Here is a 22,238-nt window from a genome sequence, read left to right as displayed (position 1 = left end):
TGTGGCCTGGGAAGGCAGTGGAGGATGGCCCAAGTGCTTGGGCCCTGCACCCCATGGGAGACCAGGAGAAGCACCTGGCTCCTGCCATCGGATCAGCGCGGTGTGCCGGCTGCAGCGCGCCAGCCGTGGCAGCCATTGGAGGATGAACCAACTGCAAAAGGAAGACCTTTCTCTCTGTCTCTCTATCTACTCTGCCTGTCAAAAAAAAAAAGTTCATAGATAATGTTCTATGTAAATAACTTTTGTAAAGTATGTATTAATCTGTAAACATCATCTAAATTTTCAAATAGGATATTTCCACAAACATGAACATTCTGTAGAATCTTTTGTATTTTTATATTAATATGAATAAGTTAAATATTATCTCTATAAACATGTTCAAATATAACATATTTGTATGTAATACATTACATATGTAATACATATATGTATAATATATTTTCACTTTTATGTATGACATGAAGACAAGGCTTTTACATACGATTGCTTTTACTGAAATAAAATGTACATAAATTACAGTCTATTTGTGTGAAAGTTTCCCCTTCCCCCTTTCAAATATAGTTTCCATTTGGCTACCTATAACATGGACCTTGGCATGAAATCAAAGTCCAGAATCAACCAAGGAGTACAACTCATACATCTAAATTGCATTTTTAAGTCTTAAAATAAACCTACAGTTCACTTAAGGTTCCGTTAAAGTGCCCAATTTCTCGTCGCTCTAGGTTCCTCTGTTGACCTGCTTCTCAGAGTTCGCGTTCCAGCTGAAGCAGTGCCCTAGAGCTGTCCCTCGGGGTTTCAGACGCCTCTGCCTGCCTCACACCTGCAGCACTTAAACCTCTGAGCCCAGGGCTGAGCCCTCGGAGACAAAACAGTGTCACTGTGACCCTTTCTAAACGTGAGCCCTGAAGACCGACCTGCTCTTAAGATGAAAGAAAATTAAAATCCCCATTTCAAACACCAGCTTAACGTCCCCAAACCCTGACTGGCTAGATCCCATGTGGCTACTCAGACCCCATCATGCGTGAAATTTAATTCTTGAGTCACACCAGTCACTGCTCAGAGCTCAAGAAGCTCGCATGCCTGGCAGTTACTGCACTGGACAATGCAGGTCCAGCGTCTCCTTCACTGCAGAGAGCTCTACTGGGTGGCACTGGGCTGGACCACAGAGGATAATCCGCACACCTTTACACGAATTTACGTATATCCCCCTACTTAGTCACAGAAGCTACTCCTCTAAGCTTATCTTGAAAACAGTAAGCCACCATTTGCAACGATGGCATCCCATATACCAGCACTGGTTTGAGTCCCAGCTGCTCCACTTCCCGTCCAACTCCCTGCTAATGGCCTGGGAAAGCAGTGGAAGATGGCCCTAGTGCTTGGGCCCCTGCACCTGCGTGTGAGACCCTGATGGAGTTTCTGGCTCCTGGCTTCGGCTTGGCCCAGCCCCAGCAGCTGAAGCCATTTCGAGTGTGAACTAGTGGATAGAAGGTCTTTATCTCTCCCTCTCTCTCTCTGTCACTCTACCTTTAAAAAAATAGATAAATCTGTAAAAAAAAAAAAAAAAAAAAAAAAAAAAAAAAGACCCTAAGCCACTAAGCCACGTCCTGTTTTTGAGTGTTTTAGCACAACAGAATAGTATAAAAATAGAGACTTTGTACAAATTCCACACATCCTGTGATGCAATGTAGGCGTCAAAGACTTGTAATGAACCCCTCCCTTGCCAATCTAAAACAGCCGCGAGGCCCCCTTTGGCCCGTAGCATCTTTGCTAGGGTCACAGACTCTGGTGGTGCCCACAGGGGAGCCTTGCTGGGGTCTCCCTGTCAGTGTGAAGTCATCCCCCTTGTCCCACAGGGCCACCTTTGGGGAGAGAGCCCTAAGGACACTGTCTTTACTCTGAGGTGGGGTCTGGGATGGCAAGATGACCATCCAGGCATGCTATCCCACACTTCCCACGGTCAGCCAGGCCCACGCCTGCTCAACTAGGGCCACCTACACGCCATGTGACGCCAGTTCTACCTGCAAGGCCCAGATGATAACTGAAGTCTCTCCCAAGAGCCAACATTTCCCAAACGATCATTTAAAACATATGGAAATAGCCATTTGTACAATTATTTCTCAGAGAAATAATGCATTAAAATTGTTTCAAAATTACAATGTTTCATCTGACTATTCCAACAAAAATGCTCTTCTCAGCACTTTTATCCCTTGCTTCCTAAAAAACAACACATTCAAGTTCAGAATTTGGTCTTTAAGTTATAAATCTTAAAAATATATTTTCTAAAATATTGAATGTGCATTATTTGGAAACATGAATATGCAAATGAGTCTATAAACATCAACATATAAATCCATTATCGATTTTCCAGCTCATGGAGAGATTCATCCATCTGAAACTTGACAGCTGTGACAGTAGTTTCTAGACTTTGTCTTTAAACACAAGCCAGTAGTGCTGAACGACATCACCCAGACTCGAAGATTTGAAACTCCACTGCGAGATTCTGCAGTCTTCTCATGGGTGATGTCAAAGCTGAAGGCTGAAAGATACCTTGGTGGTATAGCTGGGAACAGATTCTGCAACAGAATGAACAAATATATCCAGTCATTCATCATTTCATCAGGACGTGTAGCTACAAGCTACGGCCTATGTCAGTACACAAATCATTGTGTGGTAAATGCAAATTAATGTATGGTTATAAATGAGTCATTACCATTAAGTCAACCATTACAAACACAGAGTCAAGCTTCAGCAATGTTTAGATCTAAGACAGGATCATTAATTCTCATTCTTCCGCAATCTTTCCAACCAGCTCACACCGCTGTATCAAGATCTTGGAAGCTATGCAACCTACAGCTGATAAAGTACGAAGAGACGGTCAAGAACCTGGGAGTGCAGGCAGCAGGGAGGCAGTGGGAAGGACTTCGGTTTAGCTGAGAAGCCTGGGCAAATCCTAAGTAAGCAGGATCCTCCTAAGTAAACCTCTCAGCCTCGCTCCTGGCACTGGGTACTGCCCCTCCCTGTCCCTTCACAGCCAACGGTTCTCAAAAAAAAAAAAAAAGTTCTCAAAAAACCCAAACTAAATGGGCCTACTCACTGATCTGTAGATGTTCCTTGTTTTATATGAGATTATGTTTCCAAAAGTTGAATTTAAATGGAATTTTGAAATGGAATCTAATTTTCCCATTAACTTAGAATACTATTTTGTTGATATGCTTTAGTTTAAAAAAAAAAAAAAAAAAACAAAAAAAAACAAAAAAACCTCATGCCCAGTAACACAATTTCAACTTTTTAAAATTCATTTTCCCAACCTCTCGGCCAAATAATTGATGATACAGCAAGCATTCAAGTGTACCAGGAAAATTTGATATTTGAAGGAAATGTGTCATTTCTGCTTTTTTGGAGAGTGAATGGACAAATAATTTACAGAGTAACCTGCCCCCTAACCAGTTCCCTTTTGTTGCATAAGTGAGTGGAATTCTCCATACTGTGTTAAATAATTTCAAATACGAGTTACCCACCTCTTTCTTTCAGATCTTCAATATAAGCTTTCATAAATTCCTTATCAAAATGCTGGCGATCCCGTTCGGTCTCCAGCACTTCATCACCTTCTTGACATTGGGTCTTTTCAATAGGATTGTCCATCAGGCTTACATACCTGTTTAAGAAAGTACAGAAAACACCACATTTTCACCTGGGCATTTTTAATTGCAAAATTCCTCACCTAAGAAGTCAACCTTTCGGGGCCAGCACTGGGGCAGAGCAGGTTAAGCCACCGTGTACAACACTGACATCCCAAATGCGCACTAGTTCGAGTCCTGGCTGCCCTGTTTCCAATCTAACTCCCTCTAATGTGCCTAAGAAAGCAGTGGAACATGGCCCAAGCGTGTGGGTCCCTGCACCCATGTGGGAGACCAAGACAGTCAGTCCCTCCACGGCGGTTTTACCCAGCAACTGCTGACAAGCAGATGCTATGCAGAGAAAAGTCGGCCCTTGCTAAAGCAGCCTCCTGGGAAGATTCCAGAGAGACCCCACACTGCTAATGAAGTACCACCTTGACAGTAGACTCCATTTTGGAGCACTTGAGACTCCATTCTGGGAAGGCGCCCCCCGCGCCGTGAGACTCTGGTCTCAAACTATGATCTAGAACAGTTGGACAATAGCAGTTCACTACATCACTCATGGCGGAGCATAGAAACCCCCTAGCATGATCGCTCAAGCTTGGAAGTGGATAGGCTGCACGTGGGTTAATGATAAAAATCTAATTTGTCTATGTCCTACATATGATTAAAACCAATACCTGGATTAATGTCAAGATTATAATTGGAATTGTTAAGATTGTAACTGGTATTGTCAAGATTATAATTGATACTAGTTTCGCATAGGTTTTAGGTCAGCTTGACCCCAGTAACCATGTATTCCCCCTGTTCCTAGCAACCATGAATTCCCCTCCCGATTTTGTGGTTTTTGCCTTTACAAACCCTGTTGCTTTGGGCTTTAGGGTCGAGAGTTCTTTAGGGCATGAGCCCACTCTCCACTGCTGGCAATAAAGGACCATCGAATTTTGTCAATGTGTGGTGCTCCTTTGTTTACACTCGCTCAGGTACAACACTGCAAACAGCCCCAAATGCTCTCAAGGTAGAGGCGATGGGAGAAGCCCCAAAGCCCCATATTCTGGCAGGATGTGCTACCAGGGAGCCAGCACCCGCTGCCTGGGAGCTATTTTAGGGGAGACTAGAGCTGGAGCTTTTCAATGTCACTCGCCTGGCAGAGAAAAGTGATCTCATTTCTCATGCAGATTGGCGGCTGTCTGTGCCACATTGCCATGAGTGGATTTTCTAAGCATGGAGCAGTTCACAGGTGCATTTAAGAAATCCGAGGGAAGGGAGAGGGTTCACTTAGTAACAGTGGGCCCACCAGGCCAGCAGCCGTGGGACTGCTCAAGAACACATAGGGGCCCAGGCATGCGCCTGCTACGCAGGCCACCAGTGGGCAGCTGCTGTCCACAAGTCCTCCAAGCTTCAGCGCCCATGCCATTGGCCCCAAACTTCAAAATCCCCTAAAGAGTTGCCAGAATGTCCATGAACTTCGACCAGGTTCTCAGGGCGCAAGAATCACGTGATCTGGTTATGAGACAGGTGCCTCGCTCCTGACCGGTGCCAGACTGGGTCTCCGCCGGGTCTACTCACTTTAATGGTGTGGACGAGTCACAAAGAGCAGTTGGAACCTCCACCAAATGGTCCCCACTGACGACTATCAAGGCGAGCTTCTTTAGGTTAAGCAAGGCGTACGGGAGATAGGTCAGCTTGTTTTTATACAAGAGAAAGCTCTGCAGTTCTTCCAGCCTAAGAAGAGGAACAGGGTCAAAACACAAAGACGGCTTCACGCTGAGAAAACCAACACGAATCACGCGTGGCTTCTCATGGGAGAGTCCTGCTCAGTCAGTAGGCAATGACCTTGATGACAACAAACTTTCTTACTTTATTTTAAATAAATGCAGGCCAGGTGATGCCATTTTTTGTTTTGTTTCGTTTTTAGCTTTTAATGACTTCACTGAGAGTCAAAGACATACGTAACAGCAGAACCAACAAACTGCACAGCAGCGGCCGTGAGGAGGAGACGCCCTCCCTCCCGTCTCTGGCATTTCGGAGTTGCAATGAGACTAATCAACTGTTGGCACCATATTCCCTTCTGTGTTTTGGGAGCACAGTGATTCTTTACCTATTATGTTTTCCCACTTGAAAACACAGAGAAAACTGCACAGTGAAAAGGAAATGAGCGAAATGTTCCGCTTTCCACTGTAGCCTAATTCGTGACCCCTTCCTGCAGGCTTTGCTAATGGCCATTTGCAAAATGCCTAATCCCACAAACATTGCGTAGTTTCCTGATGGTTAAATTAAAATAATTCCCACTTACTCTCATAAACCCAGAAAGCATGGACAAACGCCACACTACTGGGGTAGAGGAGCGCCGTACGACGCGGTATTCAGGCCTAAGCCACGCTGACCTCTGTGTCTCAACAGCTTTACTTGCACTCTTTTTTTTTTTTTTTTTTTTTTTTTTTGACAGGCAGAGTGGACAGTGAGAGAAAGAGACAGAGAGAAAGGTCTTCCTTTGCCGTTGGTTCACCCTCCCTTGATCAAGAAAATGGTGGATTCCAGAAAGTCAGAGATTGTGTTTTGTTGACCACTTTAAACCCAGCCCACTCTCCAGGCCTGTCATCCAAGAACCTAATTCTCCTAACACTGGTAGGATGATTGAATAAGTCAACCAGTCATGCGTGATTCAGTATAACTGGTTTTAAAATTAAATAGCAACAATGACATAGTTCAAAACCTTACTAACCATATCAGTTTTCTTGATAAACAGCACAAGTGTGTGATCAATCACTAAATGGAACTGATATTCCAAGCAGAAAGTGATAGGTTTCTATCTTACATGTAATAAATATATTTTTCTGCTTCTGCAGGATAAAGGAAAGTTAATAGAGCCATTCTGGCAGAGTATGAAGCAAATTCATTCACGGAAACAATGAAGACAGGTACGAGTTGCATAGAGACATGTACAGTGTCTGTGGGATGCAGCTTGGAGACGGTCTTATTCTGTAAATCCTTGGAAACAATCAACTCTGGAGAATTAGTTGCTTTCCAAGAACTGTCCCTTGATTATGGGACAATGTGAACCGTGTGTAAGGCACCAGTGACGTATCCATACCCCTCACCTTCAGAACGCAGGTAGCTACCTGTCTATGTCTTGTGGCAGGTCATTCAGGTTGTTGTTGCTGATATCAAACCACTGCAAATTAGCCATCCGCAGGACACAGATCGGGACGCTGGAAAACTTGTTGGCGGAGATATCTACAAAGGTAACTCGCTTCAAATTACTTAACTAGAAAGAAAACAACAGAGTATTCTAAGAGTGGAAATTAGATTCAACGAATCATCTTAGATGGAGGTTTTCTCCCCCAAGGCATTTCTACGAGTGCTCATCTGTGCAAACCCAGGTCAGCAGCCAATGCAACTGGCCGTGATGCTGGGTGTCATTCGCCAGCTGTTGGGTGTCATTCGCAGGCTGTCTGCCCACTGTGGCTGCTCCTGAAGTTGTATCTTCACAAACAGGCAAAGCAATTTTAGGTAGCAAGAACAATGTGAAAAACGTATTCAATTTGCAGTGCTGCATAGCACAGAGAACAAATGGCTCAACTGCCCAACATCGTGGTCGGGTCAGCAAAGACCGCACATAATGGACTCTGCATTGAGTTCCTGAGGCTCCTGGACAGGCGGAACAGCAGGGGTGGAGACTCTGGGTAGAAGAACAGCATGCAAAGTCACAGGGCAGAGCGGGAGCGTTAAGAGTAGAATGACTTGGAAGAGACCGCATGAACCAGTTGTGGTGAATCTTAAGGAGACTCACATTTGAGTCAGTAAAGTGATATGTCAAAGAATCAGAACTCTCTACTGCTTTCTCTTATGGCCATTATCCTTTTTAACATAGTCACTGAACAGTGTGGGGAATTATAATCTTATTTACAATGCAAATATATGAATATGAAATAGAGCAGAAAAAAGTGTCTAATATTTGGACTTGACTATAGAACCTTAGCAGTGACCATGAAACACAGAGAGAGTGACCTTTTAGTGATCTGGTTTGAGAGTCCATGAATAAAATCTGTGCTATCAAAAGGCATTTCCAAAATGGTTATGAAGTGTGGAGTCAATTGCACCAACAGGCAGCCTACTGAAATGCAGACAAATGCGGAGGCAGTCGGCTCACACTACAGTCTGGCTTGCTCTAAATCCCATTCCATGTTGCCAGGTTTGCTTTACTGAGACACAGGCCAAATTCATCCAGTAGGCACGTGCTAATTTGCCCTTGTTTGGAATTTGCAAAAATGAATATGAAGACAGTAACGTGACAGGGAACAGTTAGCCAAGAGAGATGTCTTGGATGCCTACAGTTCAGTCCCACCTTTCTGACTGTGTTGCCAGAGTTATCAGATCAGCAGAAAAATCAAGAGTGAATTACCATTCGCCTCCCTTCTTTCTGCCTTTTACAATAAATGCAGAAAATTCATTTCAGACTGTAAAATAGCTGAAGATATTTAAAAGAAGTAACTTAGAGTTATATAAAAAGTAGAATAAGGAAAATCACATAAACATTAAATCAGTAAAGAGAGAAATTACTTTCATCCACAATAGTTCCTTAGAAATGTAGAAATAGTGAAACAGGTTGTATGAAAGCATTACTTGTGGGAAGCAACTCGGACTAAACTAAGTTACTGGAATTAAGACTTATTCTATGCATCTGCTCTCCCACGATATGGCGCTGAGAAGGGAGAAACAGCTTCTACACAGCTGCCTCCAGTTCAACCAATAAACTGTAGGACCTGCTCCTGATTGGAGGAGAGCAGCGTACTCGGCGTGTGGGTAGCAGAGTTGGGATTGGCGGAAAAGGACTATAAAGGAGGAGAGAGACAACATGCACCAGGAACATCTATCTGAAGGAACACCTGTGCAGCCCCCGAGAGAGCCGGCCGGCAGTGTGCCGCTCCCCCGCGGAAGTGGGGAATGTGGCAGGGGGAACCGCCCTTCCACGGAGGTGGAAGGGACGGTAGCCAACCCAGGAAGAACCAGCAGCAAACCCGGGGAGGGCCGAGCAGACGAAAGAACAACGCAGGGTCCTGTGTCGTTCCTCCACGAAGAGGGGGAGCGACAATTACTATAAAACATTTCTAAGAAAAATTAAAGATTTACATAAATGGAGAAACATTTTATGTTCATTGATTGGGAAGCTTTTTCTTGATTTTATTTGAAAGCCAGAAAGGAGGGGGGGTATCTTCCATCTACTAGTTCACTCCCCCAAAATATCTACAACAGCCTGGACTAGGGCAGGACAAAGCCAGGAGCCCAGAGTTCCATCCAGATCTCTCACATGGGTGGCAGGGACCCAGGTACCTGAGCCCTCACCTGCTGTGTCCCGGGTGTGCATTAGCAGGGAGCTGGATGGGAAGTGGAGGAGCTGGGACTTGAAGCAGGCACCAGGAAACAGGATGTAGGCTTCCCAAGCAGCAACTTAGCTAACTGCTGCACCAAATGCCAACCCTGGAAAACTTATTATTACTAAGGTGAAATTCTCCCCAAAATGCAATTGGTAAATTGAATGAAATTCCTATTGAAATTTCAGCTTATTTTTATTTTTAAAAAATTGTCAGGTTAATCCTAATATGTACATGGAAATCCAAAAGATGTAGAATAGCTAAAATAATGTTGAAAAAGGAGGACAAAGCTGGAGAACTTACATTGTGTCAATTTCAAAGCTTATTATAAAGTCATGGTAATCAAGACTTAACACAAAGAGAGACAAACAGAGCAATGGAACAGAACTGAGATTCCAAAAATAAATCCTTACATTTATGGTCAACTGGTTTTTCCATCAACGTTGCCAAGATAATTCAATGGGGAAAGAACAATCTTTTCAATAAAAATTTCTGAGAAAATTGTATATCCACATCCAACAAAACCAAAACCATGAACCTAGACCCTTCCCTCACTCTGCACACGCTACAGTATGAATGAAGAGTCTCAAAAACATGCTAGCCGGCACCGCGGCTCACTAGGCTAATCCTCCGCCTTGCGGCGCCGGCACACCGGGTTCTAGTCCCGGTCGGGGCGCCGGATTCTGTCCCGGTTGCCCCTCTTCCAGGCCAGCTCTCTGCTGTGGCCAGGGAGTGCAGTGGAGGATGGCCCAAGTGCTTGGGCCCTGTACCCGCATGGGAGACCAGGAGAAGCACCTGGCTCCTGCCTTTGGATCAGTGCGGTGCGCCGGCTGCAGCGCGCCGGCCGCGGCGGCCATTGGAGGGTGAACCAACGGCAAAGGAAGACCTTTCTCTCTCTCTCTCTCACTGACCACTCTGCCTGTCAAAAAAAAAAAAAAAAAAAAAAAAAAAGGCAGGCCAGCGCCGCAGCTCACTAGGCTAATCCTCCGCCTTGCGGCGCCAGCACACCGGGTTCTAGTCCCGGTCGGGGCGCCGGATTCTGTCCCGGTTGCTCCTCTTCCAGGCCAGCTCTCTGCTGTGGCCCAGGAGTGCAGTGGAGGATGGCCCAGGTGCTTGGGCCCTGCACCCCATGGGAGACCAGGAGAAGCACCTGGCTCCTGCCTTTGGATCAGCGCGGTGCACTGGCCGCGGCAACCATTGGAGGGTGAACCAACGGCAAAAGGAAGACCTTTGTCTCTCTCTCTCTCTCTCACTGTCCACTCTGCCTGTCAAAAAAAAAAAAATGCTAAATTTGGGAAGCCAGAAGACCATTGTCTGATTCTATTCATACGAAATCTCCAGAGAGTCAAGCGGTAGAGACATGTGGTTTCCAGGTGCAGGGAGAAGGGGCAGGGATTAGCAACAAGCTGGCGAAAGGGAATTATTGAATGGATGGAGAAATATCCTAAAACACAGTTACACTGGACTGCATACTTACAATGGGTGAATTTTATGGTACATAGGTTACACCTTAATAAAGGGGGGGATAGAGAAGATGACAAAAAGACCAGCAGGGAGACTGCTGACCCAGTCCGGGTGGCAGACAGCACCGGCTTGGGGCAAGGTGGTCGTGGAAAGGCAATGAGCGGTGGTCAGATGCAGAACAACTGCGAAGAGCATGCCCAGTAGGATGTGTGTACAGATGGGATGTGGGCACCGGGGCAAGAGAGGTCAAGGATGAGTTCATTCCATTCCAGCCCAAACATGCGGGTGACGACTGGGCAGACTGGGGGTGGGCAGCCCTGAGCAGGCCATCGTGGCCTGGGCTGAGCACCACTGTGCGGCACTTCCTGGGAGGAGACGGGCGCTACAGCCGCTTCCTCGCATGCAGGGAGTTCAGGAAAGGGGAAGAACACCCCTCTGGGCCCTCGCCAGCAGCGACTGTTTCTAGCCCGTCGGCTGCCAGCGGCTTTGTGTGGCGCTTCTCTCCCTGCGGCACAAGTTTGCTGAATTTCATTTGGCAATAAAAATGTTTCACTTTTATCGGCTGTGTATAATCAGAAAATATTTACAATCATTTGTCCATGAATCAATGCCAAGAAACTACAGAACATTTTTAAATTAAAAGAGTTCTCAAGGCCTAACTGCAACACTACTTGAGTCATTGGGAAGTTCTGAGTATATAAAAACTTCTCATCTCTTTTTTTCATTTCCAGCTTTCATCACGCCGGATCAATGAATCAGGATCCATATTACAGGTAACAGGCATCATCCATGAAACAGGCATTGAATAAAAATCTCTCATGTGGGACCGGCGCTGTGGCGCAGCAGGTTAAAGCCCTGGCCTGAAGCGCTGGCATCCCATATGGGCGCCAGTTCTAGTCCTGGTTTCTCCTCTTCCAATCCAGCTCTCTGCTGTGGCCTTGAAAGCAATAGAAGACGGCCCAAGTCCTCGGGCCCGTGAACCCATGTGGGAGATCTGGAAGAAGCTCCTGGCTTTTTTTTTATTTTCTTTGACAGGCAGAGTGGACAGTGAGAGAGAGAGAGAGAGACAAAGGTCTTCCTTTTGCCGTTGGTTCACCCTCCAATGGCCGCCGCGGCCGGCGCACCGCGCTGATCCGATGGCAGGAGCCAGGTGCTTCTCCTGGTCTCCCATGGGGTGCAGGGCCCAAGCACTTGGGCCATCCTCCACTGCACTCGCGGGCCACAGCAGAGAGCTGGCCTAGAAGAGGGGCAACCGGGACAGAATCCAGCGCCCCGACCGGGACTAGAACCCAGAGTGCCAGCGCTGCAAGGCGGAGGATTAGCCTAGTGAGCAGCGGCGCCGGCCCACTCCTGGCTTTGGATCAGCACAGCTCCAGCCATTGCCGCCACCTGGGGAGTGAACCAACAGTTGGAAGACCTCTTTCTGTGTCTCTATCTTTCTCTCTGTAACACTGTCTTTCAAATAAAATAAAATAATAATAATTTTAAAAATCTCTCACATGAAAACAGGACATTTTGCATCATTTTCCCTCGGAAGCATTTCTAAACTTAAATTAAGGTCTCAGCCTAGTAGATTTTACGATGGGGTTGGCACTGTGGCATAGTGCGCTAAGCCTCCACCTACAGCGCCGGCTTCCCTTATGGGCGCCAGTTGGTGTCCTGGATGATCCACTTCTGATCCAGCTCTCTGCTTATAGCCTGAGAAAACAGAAGATGGCCCAAGTGCTTGGGCCTCTGCACCCATGTGGGAGATCCGGAAAAAGCTCTGGCTCCGGATTGGCCCAGCTCTGGCTGTTGCAGCCCTTTGGGGAGTGAACCAGAGGATGGAAGATGACCTCTTTCTCTCTCTCTCTCTCTCTCTCTCTCTCTCTTTCTTGCCCCCACCCCCCACATCTGCAACTCAATCTCTCAAATAGATAAATAAATCTTTTCTAAAAAGACTTTATGACTTTATGACTTTAAAAAGACTGTAGATACAGAGCAACTGAAATATTAGGAAAATGTGACGCAGTAGAACGGATTAGGGGGTGGGCGTCTGGCCCAGTGGCTAGGATTCTGTCATCCATGCTGGAGAGCTCGGTTTAAATTCCCGCAGCCAGTGTCGGCTCAAGTGTTCGTGTCCCTGTCATCCATGTCAGAGACCCAGAGCGAGGTCCTGGCTCCTGGCTTCGGTGGGCCTAGCCCCAGCACAGTGGGCACTGAAGGAACGAATCAGCGGATGTGAACTGAGCCCCAACCCCTCTCTCTGCCTCATGCACAGAGAGACAAATAAACAAACAAATACCGATGGTGGATTTCATCCTCTAGCCCTTCTTCCGCACATCACAGACCCCGCCGTGGCGTGAGTCAAGTGAGAAGGAACTCGCAGCAATGTTTATTTCTTACCTCGAAGGGCAGCTCGGTTAGGTCTAGATTTCCAGAACAATCCAGTCTCTCGAGGTGCTCACAGTCCCCCAGTTCTGGAGGAATGCTCTTCAGATGGTTGAAGCTCACGTTGAGTTCTCTCAGGTTCTTCAAGCGGCCTGTCACGAGAAACAGCAAAGCGCCACCGAGGGGGTCCTTGAAGAGCCACGCGCAAAGCTAACGCGTCCAGCGTCTGCGTCAGCGACGGGGAAGGCACTGAACGCAACCCTGCCAGTGGTTTCTGAGCATCCTAACTAAGGTCTGCTCCCCCACACGAGCATTTTGCTTCTGATCATGGCATTGTGTGGGTGTCGGGGGTAGGCGGAGGGGAGAGGCGATTGATTGATTGATTGATTGGTTATTGATTGATTTCTCCTTGCTCTTGAATTGTATGGTCCTCTGTGAAACCACAGGCAGGGTGAGTGCAGCACACCGAGTGCAAACTCCTTAGCAGTAACACGGCAGAGGCAGTGTCAGGCAATGGGGGCACGTGTGGCACAGCTCCCAGGAGGCCGTCACCAGCCGTGGCCTCCTGGAGGGCTCTTAAGTAAGCTAAGGGCAGGCTTTGTGGTGCCGCGGGTTAAGCTGCCATTGGGATGCCTGCACCCCATATGGGATTACGGGATTTGAGTCCTGCTTACACTCCAGCTTCCTGCTGCTGTGCCGGCTGGGAGGAAGCAGCTGATGGCCCATGAACTTGGATTCCTGTCATGCATGTGAGAGACCAGGATGCAGATCCTGGCTCCTGGCTCCTGGCTCCTGGCTCCTGGCTCCTGGCTCCTGGCTCCTGGCTCTGGTCTGGCCCAGCCCTGGCCGTTGCAGCCATGTGAGGAGTGAACCAGAGGATGGAAGATCTCTCTCACTCTGTCTCTACCTCTCTCTCTCTCTGTAACTCTGCCTTTCAAATAAATTTAAAAATCCTTTTAAAAAAAAAAGAAAAGAAAAGTCCCTACACAAAATATTGCTCACTCATGAAACTTCTAGTCTCGGAGCAGTGACAAATGTCTGTGTGTACTGCAGGGGGAAATCACCCGGGCGACACTGACGTAGGCAGCCGGGGACACTTGAGACAGCCCCGCCCTGCAGCTTTGGGGTGCACAGTTGGAGGGAACCCAGTGTTTGCAGTGCCCTGGCCATGACAGATGAGAGGCCTGGGGATGCCCACTGAGGGACATACCGATCTCAGCTGGGAGATGGGAGATTTGGTTTTTTGGCAGATCCAGAACCCTCATTGCTTGAAACAGCTCAATATAGGCAGGAATGATCTGAATCAGAGTATTGCTTATGTGCCATTCTTTCAGGTGTGTCTGCTCCTTCAACGAGTCTGGGAGCTCCTAAAACAGAGAGAAAAACATTAATCCGGCTTGTTCCTCAGCGGGCACAAAGTCATCTAAAGCAAAGCATGTAGGGGCCGGCGCTGTGGCATAAAGCCGCTGCCTGCAATGCCAGCATTCATAGGGGTGCCAGTTCGTGTCCTCGCTGCTCCATTTCCGATCCAGCTCCTTGAAAACTAAACCAATGCTCCTGGCTCCTGGCTTCAGCCTTGCCCAGCCCTGGCCACTGTGGCTACTTGGAGAGTGAACCAGTACATGGAAGATATCTGTGTGTGTGTGTGTGTGTGTCTCCCTCTTTCTCTCTCTCTGTAACTTTTTCAAATAAATAAATGTCTTTAAAAAATAAATTAATTAAATAAAGCCAGGCTTCTATAAAACCCAGGATGCAAGAAGGCATATATGGGAGCACTGGACTTAACTCCCTGAACTACAGCCATTTAAAAAAAAGAAACCAAAGTCACTGCATTTGTCATTAATTTTACAAGAGCAGATACTTCCAACTCAATGACATTACTAAAATATACCAGACAAGATACCAATATACATATTCATATAAGTCAAATACTAAGTCAAAATTTTGGACGACCAGGCTCAAACACATATTCACAGTAGTCACATATTTATAACATATCAGTTGACTATCCTCTAAAAACAAAATGTCATTTTATTCAATTGTGAAATTTAGGCTACATTTCCTTTATCTGTAGTTGCTTTCAGAAATACTTGATAAACACCTAATATTTGCTATACTAAATTTTCCAAATGTAATAGAGAAAGAGCACCAGAAAGACAGTCGGCGGGGAGTGCTGAGGTCCAGCCCAGCCTCCGCGGCCTCAGGCCTCCTCGGGCTCTGGAAGTGGTGGGGAGGCCCCTGGGCCCCTGAGCATCCGTAAAAGCACAGGCAAGCACTGACACCTGCGACCCCCATCAGATGGGGGCACTCTCTCCACCCTGCCCTCTCAAATAAATCAGCTAGGAGAGACGGAGGGCGGGCCCAGAGAACCAGGTCCACCGAAATGGGCAATATGCAAGTTCCCCTACCCACGGCTCTTCCCCAACACACAGACCAGACTCCAGCTGCCCGCGCCAGCACTGCCCCACCAGAAATGCCAGATCACAGACAGCCCCGGGGATGCCTCCCCAAGCCTGGCAGCAAGTTGGGGGAGCAGGAGGCAGGATGCCATTGCAAACACCCCAGGAAAGAACAAGGGGTGTCGCTGTCGTGAACGGGGAGAGGGGCGTCTCACCAAGGAAGAGGTTGTCATTCAAATGGAACTTTTAAGTGGCAGAGTTAATTTAAATGTCTGGGGCAAAACAGAATTAAGCCGCCAGGGGCTCAGCTGCTCAGCTTTGGGGGGATCCAAGCCGAGCCACTGCTCTTCCCAGAGCCACCCCACATTTCCTGCAGAGAAGACCAGAGAACCCACAGAAGGGACACCTTCCCCCACACCGCACTGGGAAGCTCTCCAAAGGCCGGAGCCCTCACCAGGCCAAGGGCGAGGCCCAGGCTCGGGTCGGCGGTGGACAGCCCCAGCCAGCTCTGCAGCGAGACAGAGAAACACATGGACTCACCTTCCAGTGCTCCCCTGAGAGTTCTAACACAAACGGACTGCTCTGCTTGCCTCCGCCCTTGGCGAGCGACCGCTGCCTGATGAGGGAGTTCCTCTCGATCCTTTCTAGAAGCCTCACGCTGGTGTCCACAAAGCCATTCCTGCAGTACTCGGCCTGCGGGATGCCCAGCCGCCGGCACTCGGCCACGTAGTTCCACTCCTCCTTTATCCTGCAACAGCGGGCAGCGGAGGCCACAGTGACCCTCCTGGGCCACCACCTGCCGGGAGGGGCGTCGGCCCACCTGTGGCCCTCTCGACCCCCCACCCCTTTGTGAATTATCAGTGACTTTGATTAAAAAAGTCAACGAGGTGAGATAGATGAAAATTCCTGGTGAAGTCTCCACTAACATTTCTTATTCATTTGATTAATTACAGTTTCCTTTGTGATTATGCTATGGTGCCAACCTACGTTTTGTTTTTTGTTTTTTGTTTTTTGTTTTTTTTTAAATGCAGGGTCACAGGAATTTGCTGACCTCTCAAGGCCATCAGAATAGAAACAGAGAACAGCCCCTGTTTATAAACACCTGACTTGGGGTTGGCGCTGTGGCGTAGCAGGTAAAGCCGCTTCCTGCGGCACTGGCATCCCATATGGGCGCCAGGTCAAGTCCCGGCTGCTCCTCTTCCGATCCAGCTCTCTGCTATGGCCTGGGAAAGCAGTGGAGGACGGTCCAAGTCCTTGGGCCCCTGTACCTGTGTGGGAGACCCAGCGGAAGCTCCTGGCTCCGGGCTTTGATCTACCCAGCTCCAGCCATTGCAGCCATCTGGAGAATGCATCAGCGGATGGAAGACCTCTGTCCGTCTCTCCCTCCCTCCGTCTGTAATTTTACCTGTCTCTTTTAAAATCCTTTTTAAACAAGTGTATTATAAATTTCCATCACCCTGCCTTTCAAATAAGTCTCTGAAGTATTACTGTAGAGAGACTGATCAGCTCATCTCATTCCTCCCTGTGCTCCTCGCACTGTCTGGAGTACACAAGGGGTCTCCAAACATTCACGAAAAATGCGTATTATGGGAAACCTAGCGTGGGATTCGAAATGTTTTACACCAAAAGAGACTCATCGTTTCACTCCGTTTTCCGTGGGCTCTTGGAAGCTCCCGTGCTTGCAGGTCCTGATAACTGCAGGTGGTCACTGTGGCAGGGATGGGGCGTCAGCCCTGCAGTCCAGCGGGCAGGGCCCCCACAGTAAGGGATCCCAGAAGGAAGGCACCTTCCCCGGCCCCCGGCCTTCCCTGCGCGGATCCAGGAGCCCCCGGCGGGGACAGGCAGCACCTACTTCTCCAAGGCGCTCTTCTCCAGCCGCTCCGCCTCCTTCTTCTGCCACGCTTTGTGCCTCCTGACCCGAGTTTCCCACAAGGCTCTGACGGCGGAAATGTCAAACACGACCACTTTATGTCCCATCGTGGGAGCATGCAATTACCTGTTTAAAAAATGCACGGGTCAGTTTCATGCACACCCTGAACACATACAGCCTCGACGTGAGCTCTGAAATGAGACTGCTCTGTGGCTCCCTGAGCCCACAGGCATTCTGCTGAATTTACTAGAATATGCAGCTAATCATCCCAGCAGGTGCACTGGATGGATAGAGTACACACACGCGCATGCACACACAGGAACACACCTTGCACATTTCTCTCACCCTCAAGGAGAGCAGCAGAGTGATACTTTCTAAGCTGTGTTAACCTTATTAAAAACCAAGGCTCGCTCAGGCTGTGTTACTGTTATTTTCCACTTAAGGATGACCGGAAAAGTCTTAGTCATAGAACTTTCTCCTGCAAACGGTGAAGCACTCTTTCTTTCCTCTAAGTACAGGACACAAAGAACACAGCCACGTTCTCCTCCACCCTCCTCCCACCCTCTCCTCTTAATCAAGCTGACCCGATGGCTTCCTCCACTCCAGGGTAGACCTCCAGCCCCCTGCCCGCCACCGCCTCCCCTCCCCTTATCATCTGAAGCTACACACCAGCTCTGTTAACAACCAAAGTCGGCTGGCGCCACGGCTCAACAGGCTAATCCTCCGCCTAGTGGCGCCAGCACACCGGGTTCTAGTTCTGGTCGGGGTGCCGGATTCTGTCCCGGTTGCCCCTCTTCCAGGCCAGCTCTCTGCTGTGGCCAGGGAGTGCAGTGGAGGATGGCCCAAGTCCTTGGGCCCTGCACCCCATGGGAGACCAGGAGAAGCACCTGGCTCCTGCCTTTGGATCAGCGTGGTGCGCCGGCCGCAGCAGCCATTGGAGGGTGAACCAACGGCAAAGGAAGACCTTTCTCTCTGTCTCTCTGTCTCTGTCTCTCTCTCTCTCTCTCACTGTCCACTCTGCCTGTCCAAAAAAAAAAAAAAACCACACACACAACCAAAGTCCCCATGGAGCCCCAGTCTCCCAGTCTCCCACCTCCAGCTGACCACATTCCCTTTGGAACTGGGTCATTTTCTCTTCTCATAGCTGACCTGCCATAGAGCTTTGTACTCTGGATTCAGACCCTTACCACACGTGTGATTTGCAAAACTTTCCTCGCATTTCTGTCTTTTCAGTTTCAGATTCCATCCTTTTGCGTTCCACCTAAATATGTGGTTATATGTTATCCGAGATACTGGGAAACACATGCTGTTGGATCTGAGTCCGTCCTTTAATGGGCGTGTTGGGGCCGCTTCCATGTAACGTCATTATGGATGTACTGAGCTCGGGTCTGCTGCCGTATTTGCTCTCCACGATCCCTTTTGCTCTCCTCCCTCACATCTTTTCTTGGTGTTACTGACGGCAGTGTTTCATTCTACTTTCTCTAGTGTTTTTGACTATGTTTCTTTGTGTAGTTTTGTTTGCTTTGTGAGGGTTTGTTTTTGGTTGTTGGTTTTCTTGCTTTTTTGTAACGGTGGCCCTGGGAAGGTGTACACTACCTTTCCAGAGACCCCTTAGGAACAATATGTCACCTCTTGGAGAGAGCTGTCGAAGGCCTCCCCCGTGTACCCCCATCTTCACACTGTGGTTGTCTTCGTGTGTTCTGTCCGGGCTACATTTGTGGCTTCCAACTGTCCAGTTAAAGACCTCGCAAGGAGCAGCAGCCCACTACATGTACTTCGTACGTGCTGTGTCGGCTGCTTTTCCCAGCTTCCTATCACTCAGGGTTCCCACTGGTGTTATTTCCCTGTGTCCAAAAAACTTCCTTTTACAAGTAATTCTGTAGGAGGTATGCCGATAAAGTCTGTGTTCCCGCTCTTGGAGTATTTCGTTCTCACCTCCATTCCTGGTTATTTTTATCAGACTCCAGATTCCGAGTTCACACTCTTTTCTCTCAGCACTTTAAAAATACCACCACTGTCTGCTGGCATCATGGTTTCTGTTGCGAAATCTGTAGCGATTTGAATAGCATTCTCAACTAGGCGATGCATCATTGGTCACTTGTTACTTTCAAGATGTTTTCCTAGGGTCAGTGGTTAAGTGGTTTTCTTTGGCATGTGCTGAAGCCACCACTCAGGATGCCACCATCCCAAATGGGAAGGTCCAGGTTCAAGTGCCAGCTCTGCTCTCCATTCCAGCTCACCCCAGGAGCCAGCAGGTAATGGGTCAAGTAGCTGGGTCCCTGCCACCCAAGTGGGAGACCCAGATCAAGTTCTAGGCTCTCAGCTTTGGCCTGGCCCAGTCCTGCTGTTGCAGGCATTTGGGAGATTTTTCTGCTTCTCTGAAATCATTTCAAGCAGATAATAAAAATTTTAAAAGATTTTAGTCTTGGAGCAAGTGTTGTGGTGTTGCGGGTTAAGCCCTCATGGGTGCCACTTAGAGTCCCAGCTGCTCCACTTCTGACCCTTGATCCCTGCACCCATGTGGGAGACCCAGCAGAGGCTCCTGGCTCTTGTCTTCAGCCTGGCCCACCCCTGCCCATTGTGGCCGTTTGGGGAGTGAACCAGTGAATGGAAGACCTGTCTCTCCTTCTCTCTTTCTGTAACTATGCCTTTCAAATAAATAAGATACATCCTTAAAAAAAAAAATAAAGGCCAGCACCATGGCTCACTAGGCTAATCCTCAGCCTGTGGCACTGGCACCCCAGGTGCTAGTCCCGATTGGGGAACTGGGTTCTAGTCCCAGTTGCTCCTCTTCCAGTCCAGCTCTCTGCTGTGGCCTGGGCAGGCAGTGGAGGATGGCCCAAGTCCTTGGGCCCTGCACCCACATGGGAGACCAGGAGGAAGCACCTGGCTCCTGCCTTCAGACTGGCGCAGCGCACCGGCCGTAGCAGCCATTTGGGGGGTGAACCAACAGAAGGACAATCTTTCTCTCTGTCTCTCTTTCTCTCTCACTGTCTAACTCTGTCAAAAAATTAAAAATTAAAAAATTTTAAAAATTAAAGATTTTAGTCTGTTTTTCTTCAGAATAACTACGATATGCATGGGCATGAGGTCTCTGTAAGTCTGCAAGAAGCTAAGCCTCAGCCTAGAAACAAGAGGTTTAAAAAAAAACAGCCAGTAATGGAGAAAAACTAAGAAGAGACGCAGTCAGTGCAATCTCCCTGAGGGACTCTCTGCGCGGGGCCCCGTCCACATACAGAAGCAAACCACAGAGCCAAAGTCAAGTTAAAGGCATGTGGGCAGCGTGGGCAGCCCAGCGGCCGGGGTCACGGCCCAGGAAGGCCTGCTAGCTGTCTGTGTGTGTGTGTGTGCGCGCAGCCTAAGCATCCCCCAGACTCTGCTGCTGAAATTCTGTCACTCCCTTTGGTCAGTAGCCTCTGCACTCCCAGCCTCACGGCTCACTCCTCTCCATGCATTCACTCACGTGGAGAAATGCAATTCAAGTTCCCATCTTGGGGAATGGCCTATATTTGATCACGTGAACAAGAGAAAAATGACATAATCATTTTTCAGAAATTCCAGGAATATCAACACTTTCATTGCCCAAGTCCTTGACATCTTTTTAAGCAGCTGTAAATTATTACGACACTTGGCCGGCACCGTGGTTCTCTTGGCTAATCCTCCGCCTGTGGCGCTGGCACACTGGGTTCTAGTCCCTGTTGGGGTGCCGGATTCTGTCCCGGTTGCTCCTCTTCCAGTCCAGCTCTCTGCTGTGGCCCGGGAGGGCAGCGGAGGATGGCCCAAGTGCTTGGGTCCCATGGGAGACCGGGAGGAAGTACCTGGCTCCTGGCTTCGGATTGGCGCAGCGTGCGGCCATTAGGGGAATGAACCAATGGAAGGAAGACCTTTCTCTCTGTCTCTTTCTCACTGTCTATAACTCTCTCTGTGTCTCTCTCTCACTATCTAACTCTGCCTGGCCAAAAAAAAAAAAAAAAAAAAAAAAAAATGACACTCAGTATGTAGGTGGGAAAGAACACATCCTGTCTACCATCGAACCATGTTCTCCACCTCCCCTGAGTTGTGCAACACGAAAGAGGTTCTGTTCTTCAAGAAAGAGGACTTAAGCCAGGGTCTTGTCTGTAAGAGGGAGTTCTGCTTGCAAATGTGTGCAGCAAAAACTGGAGACGCTAAGAACCGCGGTGATGAGTCTGCGAGAGATTTACACGTAACCTTCAGAGGCGCTGGGAAGCTCCGGCTAAGCTCTAAGTGCCAGCTCCAGCCCAGCCGCTGGCAGCCTGAGCAGGACAGGGCTGCGGCCAGGTCTCTGTGGGCAGCTGGACAAGTCTGACGAGGAGGCAGGTAGCACCCTGTGTGGGTGCTGAGACTGGGAAAGGGACTTCATCATAGGAGTCTGGGAGTCAGTTCGGGCAGGGAGGAGTCCCTCCATCCTGATTGGGAAGCAGAGAGGAGGCAGATGTCGGGGACAGACGCAAGCATCACTCAGCGGCTCAAGGAAGAGACGGTCTCCTGGCAAAATCACAAAGCTGACCTCTGTGTAGAGAGCACTCCGGCCAACGCAATCTTTCAGGCAAACACCTGAAATGTCGTTTCCTACACATTAACTAACTGTCGGACTCGCCATGCTGTACGTCACCAAAGCAGGAAAGAGGAGCAGCCATCTTGACAGATCCACCCCGGGAAGCCCTCAACACAAATAAAGCAATAAGCGGCCTTACAGAGGAACCATGGCGCCGGAGGAGAGGTTCTCTCACAAAGCCAAGTGCAAAGCATTAGCCCGCGTCTCCTCCCGGTGCACAGCCCAGACTCATGGTTCCAAAGCCTCTGATCCTGGTCCCGGCTATGGAACAGAATTGCCAGGCTAGCACTCAGGCAGCCCACACACCTCCCTAGACCTGAGCTGCACTGTCCCCTGTCCCCGGGCCCAGAGCTTCTTCCCAAGAAAACACCGGCGACCACGAGGCCTGCCTCTGCACACTGCGAGGGAAAGGACACTGGGCCAGAGACTGCCGCCAGGCCCCCTCCCCTGCGCCCAGGGACGCCAGGGGCCACCCTGTAGGCTCCCTGTGGACATGCCAGCCGTCAGCAGATTCGCAAAGTGGGAAGGAAAATGCCCATGGGAAAACCTTTTTGCTTTCCTGCCAAG

The 22,238-nt window shown here is 48.7% G+C and overlaps 1 protein-coding gene across 1 annotated transcript in view; it reads right to left on the bottom strand.

Moving 5' to 3' along the window:
* Window positions 1–312: 312 nt before the first annotated feature.
* LRRC2 (leucine rich repeat containing 2) overlaps window positions 313–22,238 on the bottom strand; it is a 28,279-nt gene continuing 6,353 nt past the window's right edge. Inside the window, exons 2-9 of the mRNA XM_002713304.5 lie at window positions 17,078–17,221; window positions 15,766–15,973; window positions 14,037–14,193; window positions 12,842–12,978; window positions 6,740–6,885; window positions 5,187–5,342; window positions 3,519–3,655; window positions 313–2,573 (exon numbers count right to left, since the gene is read on the bottom strand). Coding sequence (XP_002713350.1) covers window positions 2,524–2,573; window positions 3,519–3,655; window positions 5,187–5,342; window positions 6,740–6,885; window positions 12,842–12,978; window positions 14,037–14,193; window positions 15,766–15,973; window positions 17,078–17,202 — 1,116 coding nt within the window. The 5' untranslated portion in view covers window positions 17,203–17,221 and the 3' untranslated portion in view covers window positions 313–2,523. The remainder of the gene's footprint in view (window positions 2,574–3,518; window positions 3,656–5,186; window positions 5,343–6,739; window positions 6,886–12,841; window positions 12,979–14,036; window positions 14,194–15,765; window positions 15,974–17,077; window positions 17,222–22,238) is intronic.

Source organism: Oryctolagus cuniculus, chromosome 10 (assembly GCF_964237555.1).
Source record: "Oryctolagus cuniculus chromosome 10, mOryCun1.1, whole genome shotgun sequence".
Lineage (NCBI taxonomy): Eukaryota > Metazoa > Chordata > Mammalia > Lagomorpha > Leporidae > Oryctolagus > Oryctolagus cuniculus.
Note: the sequence above shows the minus strand (reverse complement) of the source record. Positions and strands in the feature narration are given on the sequence as shown.